Here is a 20,173-nt window from a genome sequence, read left to right as displayed (position 1 = left end):
GCCTCAGCTTACAATACTTACTAAATCTGGAGAACTGGTCCCATGCCGTATCCGCGACCCGCGATTGCCATGATCATCCTTCCTGATTCAGCGACAGTGGCGATGTACGGAGGCGTCGGCGGCCCGACCATCTCAAGTATCATAGTGCTCCAAGTCTGTTATATGGCTACTCCGGAATCCCGTTCGCTCGTTCACAGCGATGACCGACCTACCCCATCTCGTCTCCTTGTCTTCTATACCTAAGGTAAGTGGCTTATCAGCAGAACTTCACTTCCTGTCCGGCGAGCTCACAAATTGCAAAGTTCAGCAGTGGCGAGTGTAACCCGTCTTTACTTCACGAAACCGCGATATTAAAAGATACTTCAAGCTGCCTCGCTCGCGCTCGTCGTTCGTCTGGTTCTCCTTTTTTTTTGCCAATGCAAGTGAATCATCCGCAATCATACATAGGCCTATGATCTCTGTTTGACCTGCGTCGACGAGGTACGCGACCTGCCAACGTATGTCTGAAGGAATAATGATCTGAAGGTTAGATCGCGCTGGTATGGAAATCGCGATGGAGCCCTATCAAGATACTATACCTTTTGAACCGGTACACTCCTTTCATCGACCTGACTATGTGGTTCGTCGGTGAGTGAGATGCTGCTACGGAGCCCGAACGTGGGCTCATTGTTGCTACCGTAGTCTCTGTTACCGTTCAAGATCTGGAGGTAAGTGTCTCATGATGGTATTGATCCATGCTGATACAGAGGGACGGAACAGAGATGCATACTGACGCTCAAAGTTCGAGATAGTGCGTACATACTATTCCTGGGTATAACTCTTATCTCCAGCCGACACAGGTGTGTACGTATTCGGTGTCGTCGTGTCGGAAGGTACGTGGTCTATACTCGTCGGATAAGACGTTGATGTTAACGGCCCTCAGTCATCTTGATGGTCCGGACATACGCCATATGGAGCTTTACGTGGCGAGTGAAATACTTTCTTTCTGCTACCGCAGTAGTATGTAAACGCAGCTAGAGGAGGTTTTGCTTGCTTAATCACACCCTAGGCCGTACTTGTACCAGCCATTGTCATTATGAGGCAATACCTGAAGACAGCACAAGGTCGCCATCTGTTTGATTTGGGTCTTGCGTGTTTTTACTCTTTATCATAGCTCTCCCACAGGACATCATCAAATTAACGGGTTGTACGACGGGTAGTGCCAGTGATGATGTCTGGAAGCTGTATCTCCTTTTGACAATTTCTGAGACCGGTACGTGAGCTGTCAGATTGAACCTCGCAGAGCTGACCTCCGCCGACAGTTATCGTAACTTTAACGCTCATTCGCTACTATGTTGGGTGTAAGATACAACGTAGCCATGACCGGCACACTCTGACCGCAGACTCAGATCGACAACAACAGGGTCCCGGAATATTCCAGACTCTTTATCGAGATGGTGCGCAACGACATTCTCGTGTTGATTCCGCTAGCGTTGCTTACCGCAACTACAGGTTTTCTATATTATTTCTATATGCTAGGTCGATTCTAGCTGCCGTATTGTATCGGACCCAGGGCTAACTCACGTCGATTAGTAATGAACGTGATTAACGTCTCAGTGCTCATTACGGCTCCGGTGCGCTTCGTTTTCACTTACTGAATTCGGCCTCTGGATGACCTCAAGTGTGCAGGACGCACTCTCTTCGTGTATACAACCGTGCGTCCAAGCCCATGCTTCCCGTCCGAGCTCTCCCAAAGTGACGACCTTCGCACACAGCCCACTTCGCGCCGTGCACAGTATACTGGTGGTAAGGGTCGTTCTGGATCTTAGAAAGGTGGCGAACGTATCGCCGCACGCTACAATCTCCTTGCAAACGCACGCATATGGGCATCAGTCATTGCACTTTATTGACGTTCCTCTGGATAACGTCGACAACTCGCGCTTCGAATCTTGACAAGTGGACTGCAATTCTGTCGGGAAGAAGACCCATGACCGTAGCTAGAAGTCTGCGTGTTTGCTAGCTCTATGCGAGATGTTCAGTCGTTGCTCGGGAGACCCGCTAACCTTTGGAACATGTACATGAGCTGGGACCGCTTGCCGTTGACTTCACTCTTCGCTGTCCTCTCGCCTCGGGTAGGGCCACACCGATGCAAACTTCGTCAAAGCGAGGCAATCTGTGCGTGGTCAATACATCCACAGGAATTGCATTCCTTTCATTGATGACCTTAATACCTGTTTCGGCGCGCGTATCTAGACGCCGGTGTTCTCCGCCGTTGCGCCGAACCTGTACATCCGACCGCGATCGCTAAGTCAACGTCGTGGTGGCGAAGGGTAAAGGACGCTGCGGTCAGGAAGGCGCTGCTGAAAGTGCACTTCTGGCGGCGCTGCCTGTGATGGACTCCGAATGTGCGGTACTGTCCATGGCGCTGCATGCTCACAGATTTTACAGAGATGTCGCTACGTGGTTCTTGTGACACCATACCTGATTGCGGAGAAGCGACAAGGGCATTTCTCCTTCCTCCTATGCATATAAGTCGAGAATTGTCCCACACAGCTGCAGGATGGGGTATTTCTCTATCCTCATTCAATGGCGGTGATGAGGTGCGGAGGCGCTGGCAATTCACAGTTTCAACGCCAAGTGCTATGTGTGCAGTGCTCCGGGCCAGTATATAACGATGGCAAATCCCCGGTTGGCAAGCGCAGCAATGTCCGGTCTGTCCTACAATTTCAGCATTCCGTTCTCTTTATCTCAGGCATGTCTTTGGTCAGCGAATGACATCTCCTACAGTGACTCATAATTTATACAGTCCGGCAGCGGTGAGTGTAATTACGAGTCACCTGATACACCCACAATATACTTATAGTACTCTTAAGTTGCATCTCTCACGCTTTTGGTTCGTCAACCATTTGCTGCTGTTAGCCAACTAAACGACTCGCAATGAACTAGGCCTATGATCTTTGTTTAACCTGCGGAGACGAGGTAGGCGAATTTTTTGACGCGATACTTGTATCCTCAACTGGAGGTAAGATAACACTCGTGTGGAAATCCCGATGGAGTCCTATCAAGATTCTTTATCTCCTCAACCGGTACAGTCCTTTCATCGACCTCACTATATGGTTAGTCAGTGAGTGAACGGCTTGTTGTATATACGGCGCAGGGGCTCATCGATGCTGAAGTGGCCATATCTGTTGAAGATCTGGAGGTGAGAGGTATATGATGAAGTTGAGCCATGCTGATATGGAATAGAAATGCATATTGATGCGCAAAGTATCAGATGGTGCGTGTATTCGATATTTTAACACAAGTTAAGTCTCCAACGGGTATAGGCATGTATGTGATTGGAATCGTAATGTCAGAAGGTACGTGCATGATCAGTGTCGAAATGATTGCAGGTGTTCAGGAGATCCAGTCATCTTGATGGTGCGAACGTACGCAATATGGGAGTTCACTTGGCACATAAAGTATCTCCTTTCCGCTACCCTCATAATGAGTAGATTGGTATGGGAAAAATTGCATGCTCATTAAAATTCCAGGCAATCAACATATCCGCGATTGTCATCATGACACAATTTCTGAAGACTACGCTGCGTTGTCCTTATTTCTTACAGGTCCTATGCGTGGTCTCATGAATGATTAGCCCCCGCACTATATGTCACGAGGGTATTGAACTGTGGTGTTGGTAGCAACAGCGAGCTTTGGAAACTATTTCTCTTGCTGACTATATCAGAAACCGGTTCGTTGAATGTAAACCTTGATAGGTGCAGAGCTCACATTTTTTCACCGAAAGTCATAGCTATCCTAACACTGATTCGTTATTATGTCGCACGTGAGACTTTCCGCATACAATGGCCGGCATATTTTGACCGCATGCACAGATCGACAGCAACAAGGTCCCGGATTGTTTCGGACTCTTTATCGGGACGGTGTGTATGATATCATCATGCCTGCAGAGCCCTGACACCCTGAAACTGTAGGGTTTCTATATTATTTCTATATGCTAGGTTGATTCTACGTTTTTGGATGATTTGATGACGATTGTAGGACTAAAACCGCGTTTGTCAGTGATAAATGTGCTGAATCTCTCCTTCATCGCCGCGAATCTGGTGCGCATCGGGCTCACTTGTGGTTTTTCCGCCTCTAAACACTCAAATTCTGTATAGGCGGCACTCTCTGACTTGATCCAACCGTATGTCGACTCTCACACCCTGCTCATACTCCAAGAGTTGCGATGGTGACCTAGCACCCAGGCTGCTCCGAGCTGTGCATAGCGTACTGGTGGCAAGAGTTGTCATCAATCTTCGCAAGTTGGGGAACGTGTCCCCGCACGCCGAAATCTCCCTCCAGACGAACACGTATGACCACTCTTTGCAATTTGCGGATATGCCCATGGATGATGTCGGCACCTCCCGCGTTGAGTCGTGACGGGGTGAAATGATGTAGTACAACTATCACGACCGGGCGTGCTTCGGTATGTCAGCATTCCCTCCCCCGCGATACGAGTTTGCTCGAGAAACGCCTGCTCAAATACTACTCTGTCGCCAGTTCCCTTCGGACAGTGCATAGAGCACGATATTCTCGTAGACGCAGTTTTCTTGACCAGCACCACTTGAATTTTGTGGATATAATTATCGTTCGAGTCTAAGCTGTATGTCTGGATAGCCACGTACCAATGCAGTAGGTGATGCGCTGGAAAGAGCCGGATCAGATATCGCGTAGGTTTCGGGATCAAGTGAGTAATGGTCATTACATCAAGGTAAAGCTTATATCAGAATAGCAACATCCAAACGCGCACTTGCCCGATCATATGTCCTCAAGCCATGCATATGCATCGTGCTTTGATTGACAGGAAGAAGCCGGTTCTTTTCCGCCGTCGTATGCGCTCGTATGCGGCGATTCCAGTGCGTAGCAAGATACCGAAGACAAACAACAGCTTGAAGTTCACATCTCTCGCTGACCTATGCAACTTGTTTTGTCGTTGCTCGAGAAAGCCATCCAAATCGTAGAAACACGCGTACTCCTTGCATGAGGAAGACGCATTGACGGTGGCAAGAGCAGTCCGCGCCCGCAACGAACTTGCCTTAAACGGGGACAACTCCCACGTTTGTCAGACTTCAGCCAATGAGGTGCGTCCGGCGAGCCGACGGCGCACTCCCGGCGCGCTAACGTCTCTCTCGGACATGCCCCTTCTCATATTGCTCGGCGCCTCATAAGACAGCGGCAGCATGGCGGCGTTCGTGTTTCTCCACGCTCCTTTGTCTTTGACCTCGCTTTACTCTTCGCGACTTGAACGCTAGCTATCCATGGCGTCTGTAGGCACCATATACTCGCAGATGTTCCCACCCAAGCCGAAGTGGGACGTCGACCAGATTCCTGACTTGTCGGGGAAGGTGGTTATCGTAACTGGGGGAAATACGGTACGTATGTTGACTGAGTTGAGGAACGTGTTCTGAGAGGATCTCTTCCAGGGCATTGGCAAGGAGACCTGCAGGGAGCTGTTGAAGAAGAACGCGAAGGTCTACCTCGCCGCGCGTTCCAAGTCGAAAGCCGAGGAAGCTATCAACGACCTCGAGAAAGACACCGGAAAACGCGCTATCTTCCTCGAACTCGACCTTGCGAACCTGGCCTCCGTCAAGGCTGCCGCTGAGCAATACAAGTCGTAAGTTTTGTATCTAGACTACGGGATATGCTGGCAGGTCCTTATGCGGCCGTAGCTCGGAGACTCAGCTGCACGTTCTGTTCAACAACGCCGGCGTCATGACGGTGAGTCTAGCACGGCACCCGACCAGCTGACGATCCTGAACCTCATGCCCGCGTTCTATCAGCCGCCGATCGACCAGGTCACCGCCCAAAACTATGACATGCAATTCGGGTACGAGCCTTTCCCTCTCCGGTTCTGTTATCTCAGCTTATCTCGGCTGCCCAGCACGAACACGATCGCGCCTTACCTCCTCATCCGGCTCCTCTGGCCCGTCCTCCTCTCCACCGCGGAAGCGTCCGGCGAGCCCTCGCGCGTCGTCTGGACTTCCTCCTCCGTCAACTACTACTTCAAGCCGCCGCTCAAGTACGACACGCTCAAGGACTCCCCTGCGCGCAAGAAGCTCGGCCCGAGTCAGCTCTACTGCCAGTCGAAGTTCGGCGCGTGCATGCTCGGCTACGCGTTCGCGCGCCGGAGCGAGAAGGAGAACGGAGGGAAGATCGTCGTCACTGTCGTCGACCCGGGCAACATCCGCAGCGAGCTGCAGCGGCACAACCAGGGGCTGGGATCCAAGATCATGTTCAAGTTTATACTGCATCCGCTTCGTTTCGGCGCGATCTCGCAGCTGTATGCGGGCACGGCGCCCGAGGCTGCGTCCTACAACGGACGTGTAAGGATGTTCGTTTGGTCTGTGACGTGGGATGTTGATACTGACGAGACTCATCTGTAGTACATCCGTCCGTGGGCGCGTCTTGGTGAGCCTCATAAACAGACGAAGGACGAGAAGGAGCAGGAGAAGCTGTGGCAATGGATCGAGGACGAGGTTAAGGAGTACCTCTAAAGGTATACTTGCCGACTTGACTCAGTCATACAGCGCTCAGACGTATACCCCACGCGACATGCGATGTGCCTCCTCGCAATGTCAGATTCAACCTCTTGTGCCCTTGACACGTCCGCACTGTAACGTGATTTGCGATCCCTTTTGGCGATGCTATATGTTGTGCTGCAGGCTTTTTGTGCTCATGAATCTATATGAATCTGTGAGCCCGGACGGTTAGCTCGATACTACGCTCGGGACCGGAAGATACAGCCCCTCGCACGAACACAACGCGGACGATCGACCTGCGCCGATCCACCCGACGCAACAGGCACTTGCATAATACCGCTGCTCCGCTGGAGCGAGTCCTCTGTACTCTTGGACAGTTGGACCTACTCCTGCAAAACCCGCCCTGCGACATTGCTGCCAGGCGAAGGCAAAAATATTACTGCCGTTTGCAAAACAGATGGCGCGTCGTGACTTTCGCGCGTTGTTTGACCTCCCGCGGTTGTGCGGGGCATATCAGCTGTAGCTCGCCGACGGCGACGAATCTAACCATGATCCCTGAGACAAGTATGTAGCCATTGTCGATATGCAGGTGCATAGCACATTTTTGAGGCGGAGCTCGTGAGTGAGCCCGCTGTCGTGCTATATCACTAACCAGGACAGGGTATCGTTCACGGTTACTCAAGCATTGAGGGCATGGACTCATGTCCATATGAAAAAGGCTTTGAGGAGACCTCCTGAGCGTGCATGTGTGGTTTTTGAAGGTGGAGAGCAACACAGGGGGCAGTGGATGATGATACAGTACCCAGTCCTCTACTGTGTATCCTTCACTCGTTTCTGTTGCAAATTTCCTGGCCATCTGTGGATGGAAGTATGACATGCACCTCAATATACAAGATAAGTAACTTCCTGAACCAACTGGGGCACAGAAGAACTCTGTATGACCAAACGGCAAGTGATAGAGCTCTGGGAACCCTTTCATGGCACACGAACTGTTTGACTTATCAGAAATGGTTAGGTATACATCCTTGCACCTGCAGGTCAATGAGTGCTACAAGTTTGTCTCAGAAATCATGGTGAAATTCGTCGCCGTTGTCGAGCTACAGCTGATATGCTCTGCGTGGCAGTGGGAGGTCAAGCAACGCGCGGAAGTCACGACGCGCCATCTGTTTTGCAAACAGCAGTAATAGATCACCGGCACGACACCGCCACGTCCTTTCAGTTGCTTCCGCCCGGGTCGACCCCGTCTCTTCCGTTGAAAGCCTGAGGAGCAATCGCCCGCCGCCGAGCTACCCTGTCACAATCCATATGAGAATCGCGGCCTTGAATATTGTCTGCACCAGAGTTGAATTCGCCATGCCGGTCTACTTGAGGATCTTATGCCATCGAGAGGTGCTACGAGACGCGTTCGGAACGATCGACACCAACATCCGCATCGGTCCGCCAGCGGGACGATCGCGGATGCTGGAATACCCGCCCCAAAGTCCCCACTGCGTATAAAAGTCCAACGTTCTCCGACCATGTTCTCTAACTCTTGGGTTCTGCTCTTGAGTTCTTACCGTCATCATCCTTCTTTACCTACCTTGCATACCTTACTACCTATCTCCTTACCTCTATCTCCTACCTCCTACCATGAACTTCTACCTTACCGCCTCCTTCCTCCCCTTTCCCTCCCACTTCCAACAGGTTGCCGTGGTGGAGAAGCTCGAGATGATGGTATGCCCGCCCCTCCACTTGACCTGTAGTAATGGCCCAAGCTGACGAAATATCAGGACGAACTTGAGGTCGAGGCCCTCCTGGAGGTCAGCGCTACCCACGAGGCCAACGATTCCGGTGAGGATATGCGTGTGCCCCCGCCGGCGCCGCGTATCCCACAGGAGGAGTTCGGTTTCTCCGACGGTGCGATGTCCTCCTGTCCTCTCAAGGCGCCTGCATCAATGGTCGAGGAGTGGTTTCCTCGCGCGGGCGTCTTGGAGGACAAGGAGGTGGACGGATCCAAGGGGGCGGTCTCTGCGCGTCGTCACAAGGCGGACGCAAGGCCGCTGCCGCGGAGGCGGAACGCTTTCGAGGAACCAAGAGAGCGTTTCGTCGTGGTCAAGGAGACGATGGAGGTCGAGACGATGGGCGCGGGTGCCACTGCTGCGAAAGGGAAGGTCCAGTTCGCTCAAAGCCCACTCCGGTACGCCTTTCTCGTCTTCCGCATTCCGATTCCTTCGCTCACATTGCATCCACAGGCCGAGCTCTGCTCGTAGCCGTGAAGGCTCCTTGAGCGCCTTCCCCGACGCCGCTTCGATCAAGACCACGTCCCCTCAGCTCGACGTGACGAAGCGTTGCCAGAAGCCCCGCCCGGACTCTCTGATCTTCTACCGATCCGTCTACTTCGCCCGCTCTGACAGAACCAAGTTTTGATGTCTCTCGGCTCTCGATTGCGGCTCCTGTTCCCCCTCCTCTCCCTTCCCAGGCTTCGGTATAAAAACATAAAATCCCACAAAAAATCGAGATATTAACAGTTCACAAAAACATTAGATAGCGGCTTGGGGTAGTTGTAGTGGATCGTCGTCGTGGCTACCCTGTTTACTCGCTGATGCTGCTGACATTCCTACAGCTTTATGCAGATCTCCATTCTCATTGCGGCTTGGTAGCCGCGCGCCTGGCACCGAAACGAAAAAAAGATAAGTCCCAAATCCCTCGGATTACCGATTGCATTGCGACGCCACATGAGCATTTTGCTGAAACCTTCCACAGGTTCTCCCTCTTTGAGGCGATCGCGTATTTCGGGAGAAGATATCCTCGTCGCGGCTTGGAAGCCGCATGCCTGGCACCGAAATGGAAAAAAAGTGAGTATCACTTCCTTCGGATTTCATCGCGGCGTCAGTCGATCACCTGTGCTGAGACCTTCCATAGGTGCTCGTTTTCCGAGGCGATCGCCGACCTCAGTTCTCGTGCAGCTTCGGCGAAAAATATCCTCGTTGCGGCTTGGTAGCCACACGCCTGGCACTGAAACGGAAAACGATAAGTCTGAATTCCTTCCGACCGCCTTGCGGCGCTACACGAGCATTCGCTGAAACGTTTCGCAGTTTTCGATTTTGGAGGCGATCGCACACTTTCGATGCACAAGAGGCAGATGTAACGTCTCATGTTGCCCTTGACGCTGCTCCCAGGACCTCTTCCCTTGGTCAGCATTCGCCGTCCCTCACGAGAAATTTTACGCGTAGTTAGTCAGAGCGGAGCAAATGCTCGGTTTGGTAGAGCCCGTAGCGCACGCGTCGGCCTGATCAATGACGCTCTCCACTCATCGTAGTACAGACTTCGCAACAAGACGCCTAATCGTTCGGGAGGACTCACCACTTTTATTCTGACATCCCTCGGAGTATCGAGATCCCAGTACCATCGAGGCGCAGCGTCCGAGTCAAGTGCGAGCTCTCGCTTGAGAATTTCAAGAACATCTTTTTCTTCGTTAGGGAGCAGTTCGTCCTCGTAGAAAGACAAGTTGGTGTATAACGCAATGACAAAGACATAGTCCGGATGTATCGTAAGGGCAAAGTGTAGCATCGCGTTGCAGGTAGCCATCAAACTGCAAACAATATGATCCTTGCAGGTCGCCATCGTCTGAGAATCCACAGAGATGAGACCCTGCTTGGAAGCGTAGGAAAGCAGTCGATGGTGAGGCACTCCTGGAAGGGTTGACATCCTTGCTGACCATCCAGCGCGGGATTCGCACTAAGGCCCTACGGTGCGTACGGGTCCAAGGATTCGAATTTTCGTTCAGCGGCATCTGAGCAAGTAAAGAAGGGATAGAAAGCTTCACGAGTGCGGTAGGACGGTAAGTCGTCTTGAACGAACAGGGACGCGAAGATCAGACACGATCACGTGTAAACACGGCCAACACCCATCGCCACGCTCCGCAAACATGATTGACCACTCCTCATTGCCACAGTGTGCGGGTCTCAGAAGGACCCAGTGGTGGTTGTGGCGATTCAGCTTCACGATGACTGTGCTGCCACCGTCGCTCGTCATATATACCGCTAGAAACGGTCGTCATGATACCACAGATGCATCGGACAACCCTACACATCTGGATTGATCATGATACTGCAGCCTATTACTAGAGGAGCTGCTGCTGCTTGCTATTCTGCTACTACTTGCTTAAGCGTTACCTTGGTCGAAGGACACGTACCTTGTTCTTGAGCTTTGGGTCTATAGGCACGGATTGCAGGGTTTAATCTTTGCTTTCAATCGTTTGATATTGCATGTACAATTTGACAGCCTTGGGGATCGACGTGACTTATTAGTCTAGCCATTATTTCGTTGATGGGGTGGTTTCTCGTACCTTAGAGAGCTGTTCATGATCCATAGCTCGCCGACGTTCACGCGTAATTGGGTTTACAGGTCGAGCATCATATTAGGATAGCGACGATAGCAAATGGAAAATACACGAGGAAAGCATACACGAATGTAGTTGGAGATGCTAGATACGCTGCGACTATTCGGGCTTACTACCGTACGATGCGCACTTCGCCTGTGTCTCAGGGTCCACGTCCTCGAACACCGGCTTTTGGTCTTCATCCTGAGTCTGCGTCACCTGCATGTGCAGCTTAACGGCTTTGGGAGGGTCTTCAGGAAGCTGTATTTGATACACATTCAGTATTCGCAAAAGCAGACCGCGTCGCGTTCAGTTAAGACTCGCCATATCCCAAGTCACCGTAGAGGAGTTGGCGCTATCCCAGTACCAGAGGGGCTGCGAGTCAGATGGAATATTGAGCTCGGATTTGAGGAGCTTGACGACCTTCGCCTCTTCGTTCGATGCCATTTCCTCCTTGTACTTGTTGAAGTTCGTGTAAAAGGCGATCATACGAGTGTAACGATAGTGTTGGATGATAGCGTAGCGCAACTTGGCCTTGACTTTGCCGCGTTTGGAAATAAGATCGACTATTCGTCGCACCTGACATACGACAAGCATGTCGCTCTTCGCCTCCCTGGGTGTGAACAACTTGTATTTGATCCCATAAGCGCGGAATTGATCGAGAGATACGCCTAGTCCATAATGGAACCGTGGGCAATCATCCTCACGAAGGTATTCATCGCACATCCAGGGCGGAAGACGCTTCAGCGCTCGCCGGTGTTCCACCGCGAATGCGAGGAATGATTTCTGGGAGTGTACATTACGTCAGATATACGAGCAGTGTATTTGAAGCGACTTTACCTTGTACACGCGTTCTGCGTCGGAGAGTTGTGTCTCGTCAGGAGTCGTCGGCATCGTCATATCTTAGAAGGGGTTATAAATGAGATACTTATGCTGAACCTGAGGAACGCGAAGCTCATGTTGCGCACGTGACCAATGGTTGGCTGCCCAGTTCCAAGAAACTTAGAAAGGCATGGCTTCTCGTGTGCACGAGAACTGGTTCGATCGTTGCTAAAAGAACTTGCATGCCGCAGCTACTCAACGACATCACGCAGAACGGGAACTTGCCTCCGTTCATCGATAGCCAAGACCGCTGAGGACAAGCACCAACGAGCACGTCCAGTTCGGTAGATACAAATTTACGTCTGCGGTTCAATGGTCTACAGTGCCTGATAAAGATGATATCAAGACAGTGGATGAAATCATGGGATACGGTGCCGTGGTACAGACGGAATCATGTACTGGCTACGCGAGCGTGGGCTGAACCGCTTGCGTATCCGACGGTTTGTTCGGTGCGAGGTTTTCTTGACCTTGCAAGCTCTTCTGTGGCGTTTTCTTTTTGCGCGGTGCTTTCGCCTGCAGACCGGGGCAAAGGTGGAAGTGAGTGAGCGACTCCGGTTTACAGCCGTGCGCGAACACTCACCATCTGAAGGATTTCATCCCGAGGGGTGCTCACATCCCAGTACCACAGAGGTTCTGCTTCTGCCTCGAGTTTGAGCTCCCGCTTGACGATTTGAAGGACGTCAGCCTCGTCAAAGGAGGACAGCTTGTCGTCCAAGAGGGTAAAGTTGGTATAGAGCGCTATGACGAAGGTGTATACGGTGTGCTCTGTGACGCCCAAGTGAATCCTTGCGCCGCAAAGCATAGTCAGAGTATGGGGGATAAGAGGCAGGCAGGCCATTATGCTGGTTGTGCCCGGCGGGATGAAAGCTTTGCGAATGGCGTAAGAAATCAGTTGATCGTGAGGAACACCAAAGCCGTAGTAAAAGAGCGGGCAGTCGCCAGGCTCTAAGTCTTCGGTAACCATATGGCGCGGAAGTTTCCTCATGGCCTTACGATATTTTTGGGTGTATTCATAGCGTCCCCTCTAATCTCGGATGTCATCAAGTCTGAAGCACGTTAGTATTGATCCTACGTACCGCATACGGATCCAGGCTTTCGGGTGGTGACATTGGACCAGGTCCGACGACGGTGTCGGTGTTCGGTGACTAGCAGAAGGATAGCAAGGATCGAGTTGGCTCAAGCGAACTTGAACTGCGAAGACGCGAACCCATCACCTTTTATGGACTCAATCACGTGCCGTATCTAAACCGCGCGACATGGGTCTCGATCCGCTTGTACCCGTACCAGCGCATTTTGTGCCAAATGGAAGGGTCGGACGAGAGAGTGGAGGACGAAACATGGGTCCAGGATGCGGAAGGAATTCGTGCTGTCGAAGTCCTCGTACGTGCTGTTGTAGACTGTACCAACTAGACCATGAAACACTGCGGCACTTCAGCGTCGCGTAACAACAGGCAGGCCCTGACTTGGTCGCTCACGCACAGCGATTTGCCACAAGGAACCTATCCGAGGTCTCCAGAGAAATGACGATGCGCGTTGTGCGTGGCCGAGACATACGCGTTGGCGCTGCCAGCATCCGTGGATCAGCAACCAGAAGAGGCTGAAGCTCTGCAACCGTTGCAACCCTCACTGAAGATTCGTATGCGAGGTCCTCTATCGTAGCACTATGTGGATCGACGGGACATCTCAGTGAGCCGGCTGAATGTTATACGGCAGTCGACTACGCACACTTCTTTCCCGCGTTACAGCGATGCACTATGGGCACGAGCATGACCGCGATGAGCCACGAGATATTATTATGCAAGTCGAGCGTCCGGAAACACGGGAGACTGAATCACGTGGCCAGAGGGCCTACTGAACGCCGAAGCATGCAGCGTTGATCGATGATCCCCTGCTCCGGGCTCAGTCTACGGTCTACCGATCCGCCACCTGCTCATTACTCCCCACATCGCTCTGGGACGCTCCAGACATCGTCCGACGGATCAGGGCCACCTGCCAGAGCATGCGCACCGCATGGACGCTCATACGCACGTACGATATCTTGACCCATACCGAAGAAGAGGACGACGACCTGCCACAAACTCGTCACCAACCTCCGCGGCGAGGCCCGATTTGCCTGACCGACCCATTGTGCGTACAACTCAGTACGACGCGCACGGCGTGAAGGGCTATCGGTACACGTTCGACGAGAGGCCGCCGCCCAAAGTCGGCTCCGCTGGCGTGCTCGTATAAGCCCCCGGGCTCGTGTACCGTCTCCGGCATGAAGGCTTGACGGTACATCTCTGACGAGGAGACTCCGCACAAGGCCACCTCCGCTGGTGTGCCTTGATACGCTCCTGACTTCGTCTTGTCTTTGATTCCACGCCGTATCCGCACCGCGCTGCACCCGCACTCGCCACCCTCAACACGCTGCAGGCTACTGATCGACGACCGAAGGCGAAGGCAAAGATGACGACTTCGACGGCCGTAGCCGACTCCTTTAGGTCTCATCACTTATATTTTAACGACTCGAGATCATCGACTATATCCTGGCGTTTATCTGGTTTCCGTCGATCGAATGTTTCTCGTTGACACTTGTCCTGCTGGCACGATACTCTGCGTTGGCAGGAGGTTACGCAACTTTGTAGCGCCTCTATCGAGCTACGGCGATAGATGCCCTTCGTCGTAGCCTTGCATGTTTTGACAAGCAAAACGCGTGTCGGAGGTAATGCTCGTGCATTCACAAACCTTGGTAAGCGAACGAACACTACTATTCGACGCAGCGAAGACCGTATGCGATATATCATCAGATGGAGTGATGTAGAAAACACGAGTGATATCAGATGGTGCAGCGTGCTGAGGATATTTGTGGTGGACATGGAAGACAGCTGGCGATAACTAAAACGGATCAGACCACGACACTACATCTGCATCACGCGATTGATAGCTGAGCAGTCTGAGAGTCCAGCGATGTGACCGGTGCGACGTTCTCTTGCCGATGCAAGCCTATCTATTTCGTGCAGGCTATCTTTGATGACGTCGACGATCCGGCCAGGCTTCGCCTGAGCTTCCCCTTCTTAGGAGCCCTGCAAAATGTGGTTCCAACTGAGCAGCTCTTCCCGGATCTCCCCAGATCATTCTTCGAGCTGCGAGATTGTGGTAAAGCTCAGGGAGAACCCGACCCGCAAATACAGGTGCGATAGCCATTCTTTGACTTCAAAGCCCTCACTGACGAGTCCCAAGCAGATTCTCGCAGAGAATCTCCTGAGGAGTCATGACGAGAACCTAGAGGCCTGTGCAAAGGATCTGGAGGACATAGCGGACGACGACAAGCCGAACGTCGTGGACCGAGGAACTCGGGTCGACCGCAGCTATCGGGGAAGAACTGGCGAGCCCGTCACACCTCGCAGGATGCGTTTGACCCGCGGACTGCATAGAAGGACTGGCTTGCCGCTCTTTAGCGCGGACTCGAAATTGCTCGTTGAGAATGATGACGGCGATGAGGATTGGGTTGATGTACCGAGCAATGGCCAAGGTATCGACGGGGTATCTGATGAAGATGCGGGCGATGTGCGAGGAAGACATTCAAGCACGAGCCTGCGAGTATTGTGCTTAGGATTGATATATAAGTGGTTTCTAAACGAGCAGCAGGTTTTATTTCTGGCGTGCGCGTTGACAAGCAGGCCAGGCTACCAAGCAGTGGCGATATCACCGGTTCATTCCATACATGATATCCACTGGAGCGGCGAATCAGAATAAGTACAGCGGAACTGGAAGGCGATGGGGAACAACACCCGCGATATATAGTCTCCGTCGGAGGAGGCATCAAGGCTTTACATGCCAGCGTACTTACGCTGCATTATGTTGCAATCGTTGGTACGATGCCATCGGTCATATTCAGGTCATGTATTACGATCATGGGTCTCATAAGGTCTATACGCGGCATCGATTCGTTTTTCAAACTCGTTCACTTGCACTTGAAGATAGGTGTCTGTCCCGGTTGAGGTATACATGTTTCTCCCGTCTCCGAGAACAAGAAACTCTACGATCCCAATGTGTCAGTCAGCAGTCGCCTAGAATGGAGTCCGCGTTCCGTTCACCTTCTTGAATGGGCATTCATCCACCTGCTGAGCGACCCCGTTATTGCACTCGAAGATCGCGTCAGTGAAGCCTTTCCCAGTGAAGCCGCCGAGTGGACCACAGCCCCTTTGACCGTTCGGGATCGCTGAGAGTCATCAGCATTCGAAGCGTATGGTTCAATAACGCGCAACTTCGACATCTTACTAGGTGTGCCGTCAGCAAAGGCGCAGTCGCCGTCTCGTGGTATAACGAGATGAGTGATGTCTGGGCAAGATGTTAGTATGGGACAGAATTGCTTGTATCATAGGTGTCTACCTCGACGCTGGAACTTGGAAGGAGCCGCCGTTGCGATCATGGTGACAAGCGTGATGACAAGAATTCGGGCGATCATGATGTGCGTCAGAAAGGCAAGATTAGAGAAATATGAGTTGAGAGCGAGCAAAGGAGGTGATGTAAAAGACCGCCGGGGTCAGTGAAGTAAGGATGAAGCGGAAGAGTTATCGTTCGGCGATGGCGACAATTGGAGTGCGAACACTCGTTATATACCCGTCAAGAGGCGCATAACGCAGTACTGAAACTGGAAGGACAGCAAGAGGAGGAGGACGCTGTCAAGCTATTCGTCTCAGGGTAAGCGCGCTACCTTGAAATAATCGTAAAGGGCGAGGGTGACGGTGCGGAGGCTGTCTCGGCATGTGCAGATGCGGTGAAAGGCAGGTCAGAGCGATGTCTTGCTGATGTGAATGCGTCCAAGCGTTGATCAAGACCCTGATCCTAGAACGCAGTCGCGAGCGCGGCGGTACTACACACGGGGCAGCGAGTGTACCAACTTTTCCTGATAATATGCATCTACTAAGGCATGTAGCGATGTGTGAGTCAACGATGCACATGGCCGAAATTCACCAGCAATCAGCCCTTGAACCCATATTTGTCCCAATACTCCATCAAACTTTGCATCTTCTCCGTCCGCCCATGCCGCTTCAACCAATCCACCATATCCCTCATCCTGAATATCACCCGCACGCGCCCTGGCCCCCCGAGCTCTTCCTCGATCTCCCTGATCGTGCTGCCGCCATCCTTGCCCACCTCCTCCCTATCAAAACACTGCACAACACCGACGACCTCGCCCCCTCCGTCTTTCACTATCTTGATTGCGCCTCGCACGGCAGTGCCGGCAGTCATGACGTCGTCAAGGATAAGCACGCGCTTGCCCTTAATGGGCGCGCCAACGAGCATTCCGCCTTCGCCGTGATCCTTCGCTTCCTTACGGTCGTGCGCGAAGCCAATGTCGATCGCAAAGTCGCGATGAAGGACTAGCGCGGTGCATGCGCCGAACGGAATTCCCTTGTATGCCGGGCCGAAAAGCACGTCGAACTCGGGCAGCGGAGGGACAGAAGGGTCTGATTCGCCTCGTAAGGCGTCGGCGATGGTGGCGGCGTAGGCGGAGGCGAGAGTGGAGAGGATCGGCCCGGTGTTCATCAACCCGGCGTTGAAGAAGTAAGGCGACACTCTACATGCATGGGCGTCAGATCATTAACTCCGTTTGGGAGTGCGGTGAATCGGGCGCACCGGCCGGATTTCAGCACGAATGAGCCGAACTTGAGCGCGCCGACGACCATGCTCTGCTCGATGAGTTCATCCCGATACTTTTGCATATCGTGGGTCGAGGCGGCCATGGTAGTATGTGAACAAGCTGGAAATAGTTGGCCTCATCGCGCGGCTGCTCTATTCAGGGGCTTGACCGAAGAAAGAGATAAAGGTCGATTATCGGCTCCCGGAGTTTGCCGGGCCGAGAGGTATGCGTCCCTTCTGCAAAGATTTACACAACAACTCGGCATCAGTACGGAGTCTTTCGTGAATAGCTCGTCTCGTATATTATCATCATGTGTACAGAACATCCAACTGCAACGTCGTGTCAGAACCACATATAATAATCCGTCTATTTGCACTGAGGGTTCTGCCCGGCCGAGTCTGCGACGCAGAACTTGGGGATGCTGAAGAAGCCGCTGCCCTGAGGGCACTGCTGCACGATGGTCGGTACGCCGTTATCGCAGTGAACGAGTTGCGACGACACGAAATCGCCGAAACCGTCGTTGCCGAGTGCGCCGCAGCCAGTCTGGCCGTTCAAGATGGCTGCAAAAACGCGGTGCCGGTCAGCGATCTGATCCGTGTGTCGAACGGGTATGGGTCTTACGCGGGGTGATACCATCTGCGAAGGTGCAGTCGCCGTTCTGGCGCGCAGAGAGGAGACGCACTTCGGAAAGTGGCTCCGCGAGAACGCGGACGACGTCTATGATGATGGGCGCATGAGTTGCTATTTGACGCAGTACATACGATGGAACCTACGTGTCCTCGTGGAGGGCATAGCAGATACACCGGCGGTGAGGCCGGTGACGGCGATAAACAGCATGGACACAGAGAAGCGCATCTTGACTCGGTGGTGAATGGATGGGAAGGAGCAGCGACCGCCGGGGTCTTAGAAAGTGAGTGTGCAGATGTGGAAGAAACGAGGATCACTAGCGATGGAGCTCCACTCGACCTGGACACACAGTATTTATACTTGACGGTCGCCGTCCTCAAACCGTTGGAAGCAGTATGCAGCTGACAGGTTGCGCGACTTGAACGAGTTGATAGGCCACGACGGATGTTGGGTATGCAGAGACGTATAGGAAAGCAGTAGATGTTACTAAGACGGCATATGCCCGAGTTCGAAGCACTGATAGATGGCGCGACGGGTAATCCTATGCCCTCAGGTGAAGCAATCCACCAAGTCGTCGAAGTTCGCAATGTCGGGTATCAAGGGCGATGTGCGGGAGGAGGGACGGGCGTACTGCAGTTAGATATCAGGTGTGGTTCTTGGAGTCATCGAAGTCTTTCATGTGTCGCCAGAGGATAGCCCATTCATAGACTAGTCCGACTTAGTGACCGCAAGCCTATTCTTGGTGCATGGGTAAGAATGCGAGATGGCCTGCGGTAAACGTCCCGGGATGATCGGAAGCGGAACTACCGCAATGCCATGTCCATGGCAAGCAGCACAAGATCAAGAGTTTTGTCGGTCCTGCGAGGTCCGTCGGATTGAAGGTCAAGTCACCGAGTGGATTATTCCGCTGCAACGGACCACCATCAGTACACGGACCCGACCATATGCGTCGCGTAAACCTATGAGAGAGCGACTGTTCCGGGACGGAGACTCTACGGAGGATGCATGTCTATTCTTGGAGTATAGCCTGGTGTTGTGCATCGCCAAAACGGAAACACAGCATATGGGCGTGCAACACAGTGCAGTATTTCTCGAGCTAGGTAGGTAGGTATATTTCCGGCGCGGTCCCAATGAGGAAGAGCGATTAAACCGCTTTGTAAGAGCCAGTCTGAAATTTTTTCAAAGGAGGGCAAAGTCACCCGAGATGGGAGTCAACTTCTCACGGGTCACGCGTTGGCCGACGACGACCTCGTTGACAATGACATTGTGCCCTGTTCGATATGTTGCCACTCGCTGAGCACTGAGCACTGGGCATGCATATATATAACAATCGCTCCTCGATTCGATCCCTTTTCTTGCGGTGTCGTTGCTGAAGTATCGGAGGCTCCTGACATGTGCCGAGGGAGATGACGAGGAAGTGGGACCGCGACTTGGCAAGATGATCGAGAATGTCCTCCGAGCTCCCAATGTAGCTAGTTCAGGGTTGTCAAGAACGAGAGTGCGCAAGATAGAAATACGTACCAACGGCTTGCTTGGGTGACTATCCGAACATGCATTAGGGGGGTTCAGAGTTGGCGATTCTGCGCCGATTCTGCCCCAGATTCTGTGTCGATTCTGTGTCGATTTTGCCGTCGCTACGACGGTCATAATCCGATTCTCCTCACCTTCAACTCTGAACCCCCCGCTTCTACCACTGATTCTGGCCCGATTCTGTGCACGACGTAATATCCTGCCGACACTGCGGCATGCCCATCTGAGTTTTAACGACGGGCTCGGCATATCGGCAGCTCATTCGAGGTGGCGAAAACTCTGGAATTGAATGCGAAGGTCGAGTTATAACGTGAGTGACAGAGTTTCTTTGTTTTAAGCTCGAGTCCGACAGTGTATGTCCGAGGTTTATTTGCAGCGAGAAGAGTGAAATATTTATTGGCTTAAATAGGCGTCAGGAGTGTTGCTATGCGGAACTACCAAATGCAATCTACTTCTGCCCATAAACTGCTGATACAATGGTATGTCGAGGGTCCTGGTGACAGCCTCTGCCCGAGTACATATATATACAGGAGTAAAACACAGGTTGAGGATTGCCTGAACGAGGGGGTGGAAGACCCTGGAAAACCTCGTGACGCGTCAGTGGTTTCGGACTCCGAGGCAGCGACGCGATGAAGCTGAATCGGACTC

General features: G+C 52.5%; 9 protein-coding genes across 9 annotated transcripts; 3 read left to right on the top strand and 6 right to left on the bottom strand.

The window, feature by feature from the left end:
- Positions 1 to 199: 199 nt before the first annotated feature.
- PUNSTDRAFT_134138 (uncharacterized protein) lies at positions 200 to 1,529 on the top strand (the record flags this gene model as incomplete). The annotated part of the gene is made up of 14 exons (XM_007383600.1): positions 200 to 244; positions 303 to 318; positions 368 to 387; positions 448 to 480; positions 531 to 627; positions 682 to 707; positions 747 to 780; positions 840 to 872; positions 923 to 999; positions 1,049 to 1,103; positions 1,154 to 1,252; positions 1,302 to 1,340; positions 1,389 to 1,436; positions 1,492 to 1,529. 14 exons carry the CDS (start codon positions 200 to 202, stop codon positions 1,527 to 1,529), a joined length of 660 nt encoding a protein of 219 aa, XP_007383662.1.
- A 3,664-nt stretch (positions 1,530 to 5,193) lies between these two features.
- On the top strand, positions 5,194 to 6,515 carry PUNSTDRAFT_102496 (NAD(P)-binding protein; the record flags this gene model as incomplete). The annotated part of the gene is made up of 6 exons (XM_007383599.1): positions 5,194 to 5,393; positions 5,445 to 5,635; positions 5,691 to 5,739; positions 5,802 to 5,848; positions 5,903 to 6,344; positions 6,405 to 6,515. The coding sequence occupies exons 1-6, from the start codon at positions 5,280 to 5,282 to the stop codon at positions 6,513 to 6,515; spliced, it is 954 nt and encodes a 317-aa protein (XP_007383661.1). The 5' UTR covers positions 5,194 to 5,279.
- Positions 6,516 to 8,129: 1,614 nt separating this feature from the next.
- On the top strand, positions 8,130 to 8,906 carry PUNSTDRAFT_134136 (uncharacterized protein; the record flags this gene model as incomplete). The annotated part of the gene is made up of 3 exons (XM_007383598.1): positions 8,130 to 8,213; positions 8,270 to 8,676; positions 8,732 to 8,906. 3 exons carry the CDS (start codon positions 8,130 to 8,132, stop codon positions 8,904 to 8,906), a joined length of 666 nt encoding a protein of 221 aa, XP_007383660.1.
- A 2,074-nt stretch (positions 8,907 to 10,980) lies between these two features.
- Positions 10,981 to 11,754, bottom strand: PUNSTDRAFT_134135 (uncharacterized protein; the record flags this gene model as incomplete). The annotated part of the gene is made up of 3 exons (XM_007383597.1): positions 10,981 to 11,121; positions 11,200 to 11,646; positions 11,701 to 11,754. The coding sequence occupies 3 exons, from the start codon at positions 11,752 to 11,754 to the stop codon at positions 10,981 to 10,983; spliced, it is 642 nt and encodes a 213-aa protein (XP_007383659.1).
- A 390-nt stretch (positions 11,755 to 12,144) lies between these two features.
- On the bottom strand, positions 12,145 to 12,851 carry PUNSTDRAFT_134134 (uncharacterized protein; the record flags this gene model as incomplete). Its single annotated transcript, XM_007383596.1, has 3 exons — positions 12,145 to 12,255; positions 12,323 to 12,766; positions 12,819 to 12,851. 3 exons carry the CDS (start codon positions 12,849 to 12,851, stop codon positions 12,145 to 12,147), a joined length of 588 nt encoding a protein of 195 aa, XP_007383658.1.
- Positions 12,852 to 15,003: 2,152 nt separating this feature from the next.
- On the bottom strand, positions 15,004 to 15,303 carry PUNSTDRAFT_134133 (uncharacterized protein; the record flags this gene model as incomplete). Its single annotated transcript, XM_007383595.1, has 1 exon — positions 15,004 to 15,303. The coding sequence occupies one exon, from the start codon at positions 15,301 to 15,303 to the stop codon at positions 15,004 to 15,006; it is 300 nt and encodes a 99-aa protein (XP_007383657.1).
- Positions 15,304 to 15,685: 382 nt separating this feature from the next.
- On the bottom strand, positions 15,686 to 16,189 carry PUNSTDRAFT_134132 (uncharacterized protein; the record flags this gene model as incomplete). Its single annotated transcript, XM_007383594.1, has 4 exons — positions 15,686 to 15,760; positions 15,819 to 15,943; positions 16,003 to 16,062; positions 16,114 to 16,189. The coding sequence occupies 4 exons, from the start codon at positions 16,187 to 16,189 to the stop codon at positions 15,686 to 15,688; spliced, it is 336 nt and encodes a 111-aa protein (XP_007383656.1).
- A 428-nt stretch (positions 16,190 to 16,617) lies between these two features.
- Positions 16,618 to 17,461, bottom strand: PUNSTDRAFT_87050 (orotate phosphoribosyltransferase). Its single transcript, XM_007383593.1, has 2 exons — positions 17,365 to 17,461; positions 16,618 to 17,305 (listed from the first exon to the last, which is right to left on the bottom strand). The coding sequence occupies exons 1-2, from the start codon at positions 17,448 to 17,450 to the stop codon at positions 16,705 to 16,707; spliced, it is 687 nt and encodes a 228-aa protein (XP_007383655.1). The 5' UTR covers positions 17,451 to 17,461; the 3' UTR covers positions 16,618 to 16,704.
- A 273-nt stretch (positions 17,462 to 17,734) lies between these two features.
- On the bottom strand, positions 17,735 to 18,223 carry PUNSTDRAFT_134130 (uncharacterized protein; the record flags this gene model as incomplete). The annotated part of the gene is made up of 3 exons (XM_007383592.1): positions 17,735 to 17,928; positions 17,990 to 18,085; positions 18,142 to 18,223. 3 exons carry the CDS (start codon positions 18,221 to 18,223, stop codon positions 17,735 to 17,737), a joined length of 372 nt encoding a protein of 123 aa, XP_007383654.1.
- Positions 18,224 to 20,173: the final 1,950 nt, after the last annotated feature.

Source organism: Punctularia strigosozonata (genome assembly GCF_000264995.1).
Source record: "Punctularia strigosozonata HHB-11173 SS5 unplaced genomic scaffold PUNSTscaffold_6, whole genome shotgun sequence".
In the NCBI taxonomy this organism is placed as follows: Eukaryota; Fungi; Basidiomycota; class Agaricomycetes; order Corticiales; family Punctulariaceae; genus Punctularia; species Punctularia strigosozonata.
This window is presented reverse-complemented; position numbering and strand designations above follow the sequence as displayed.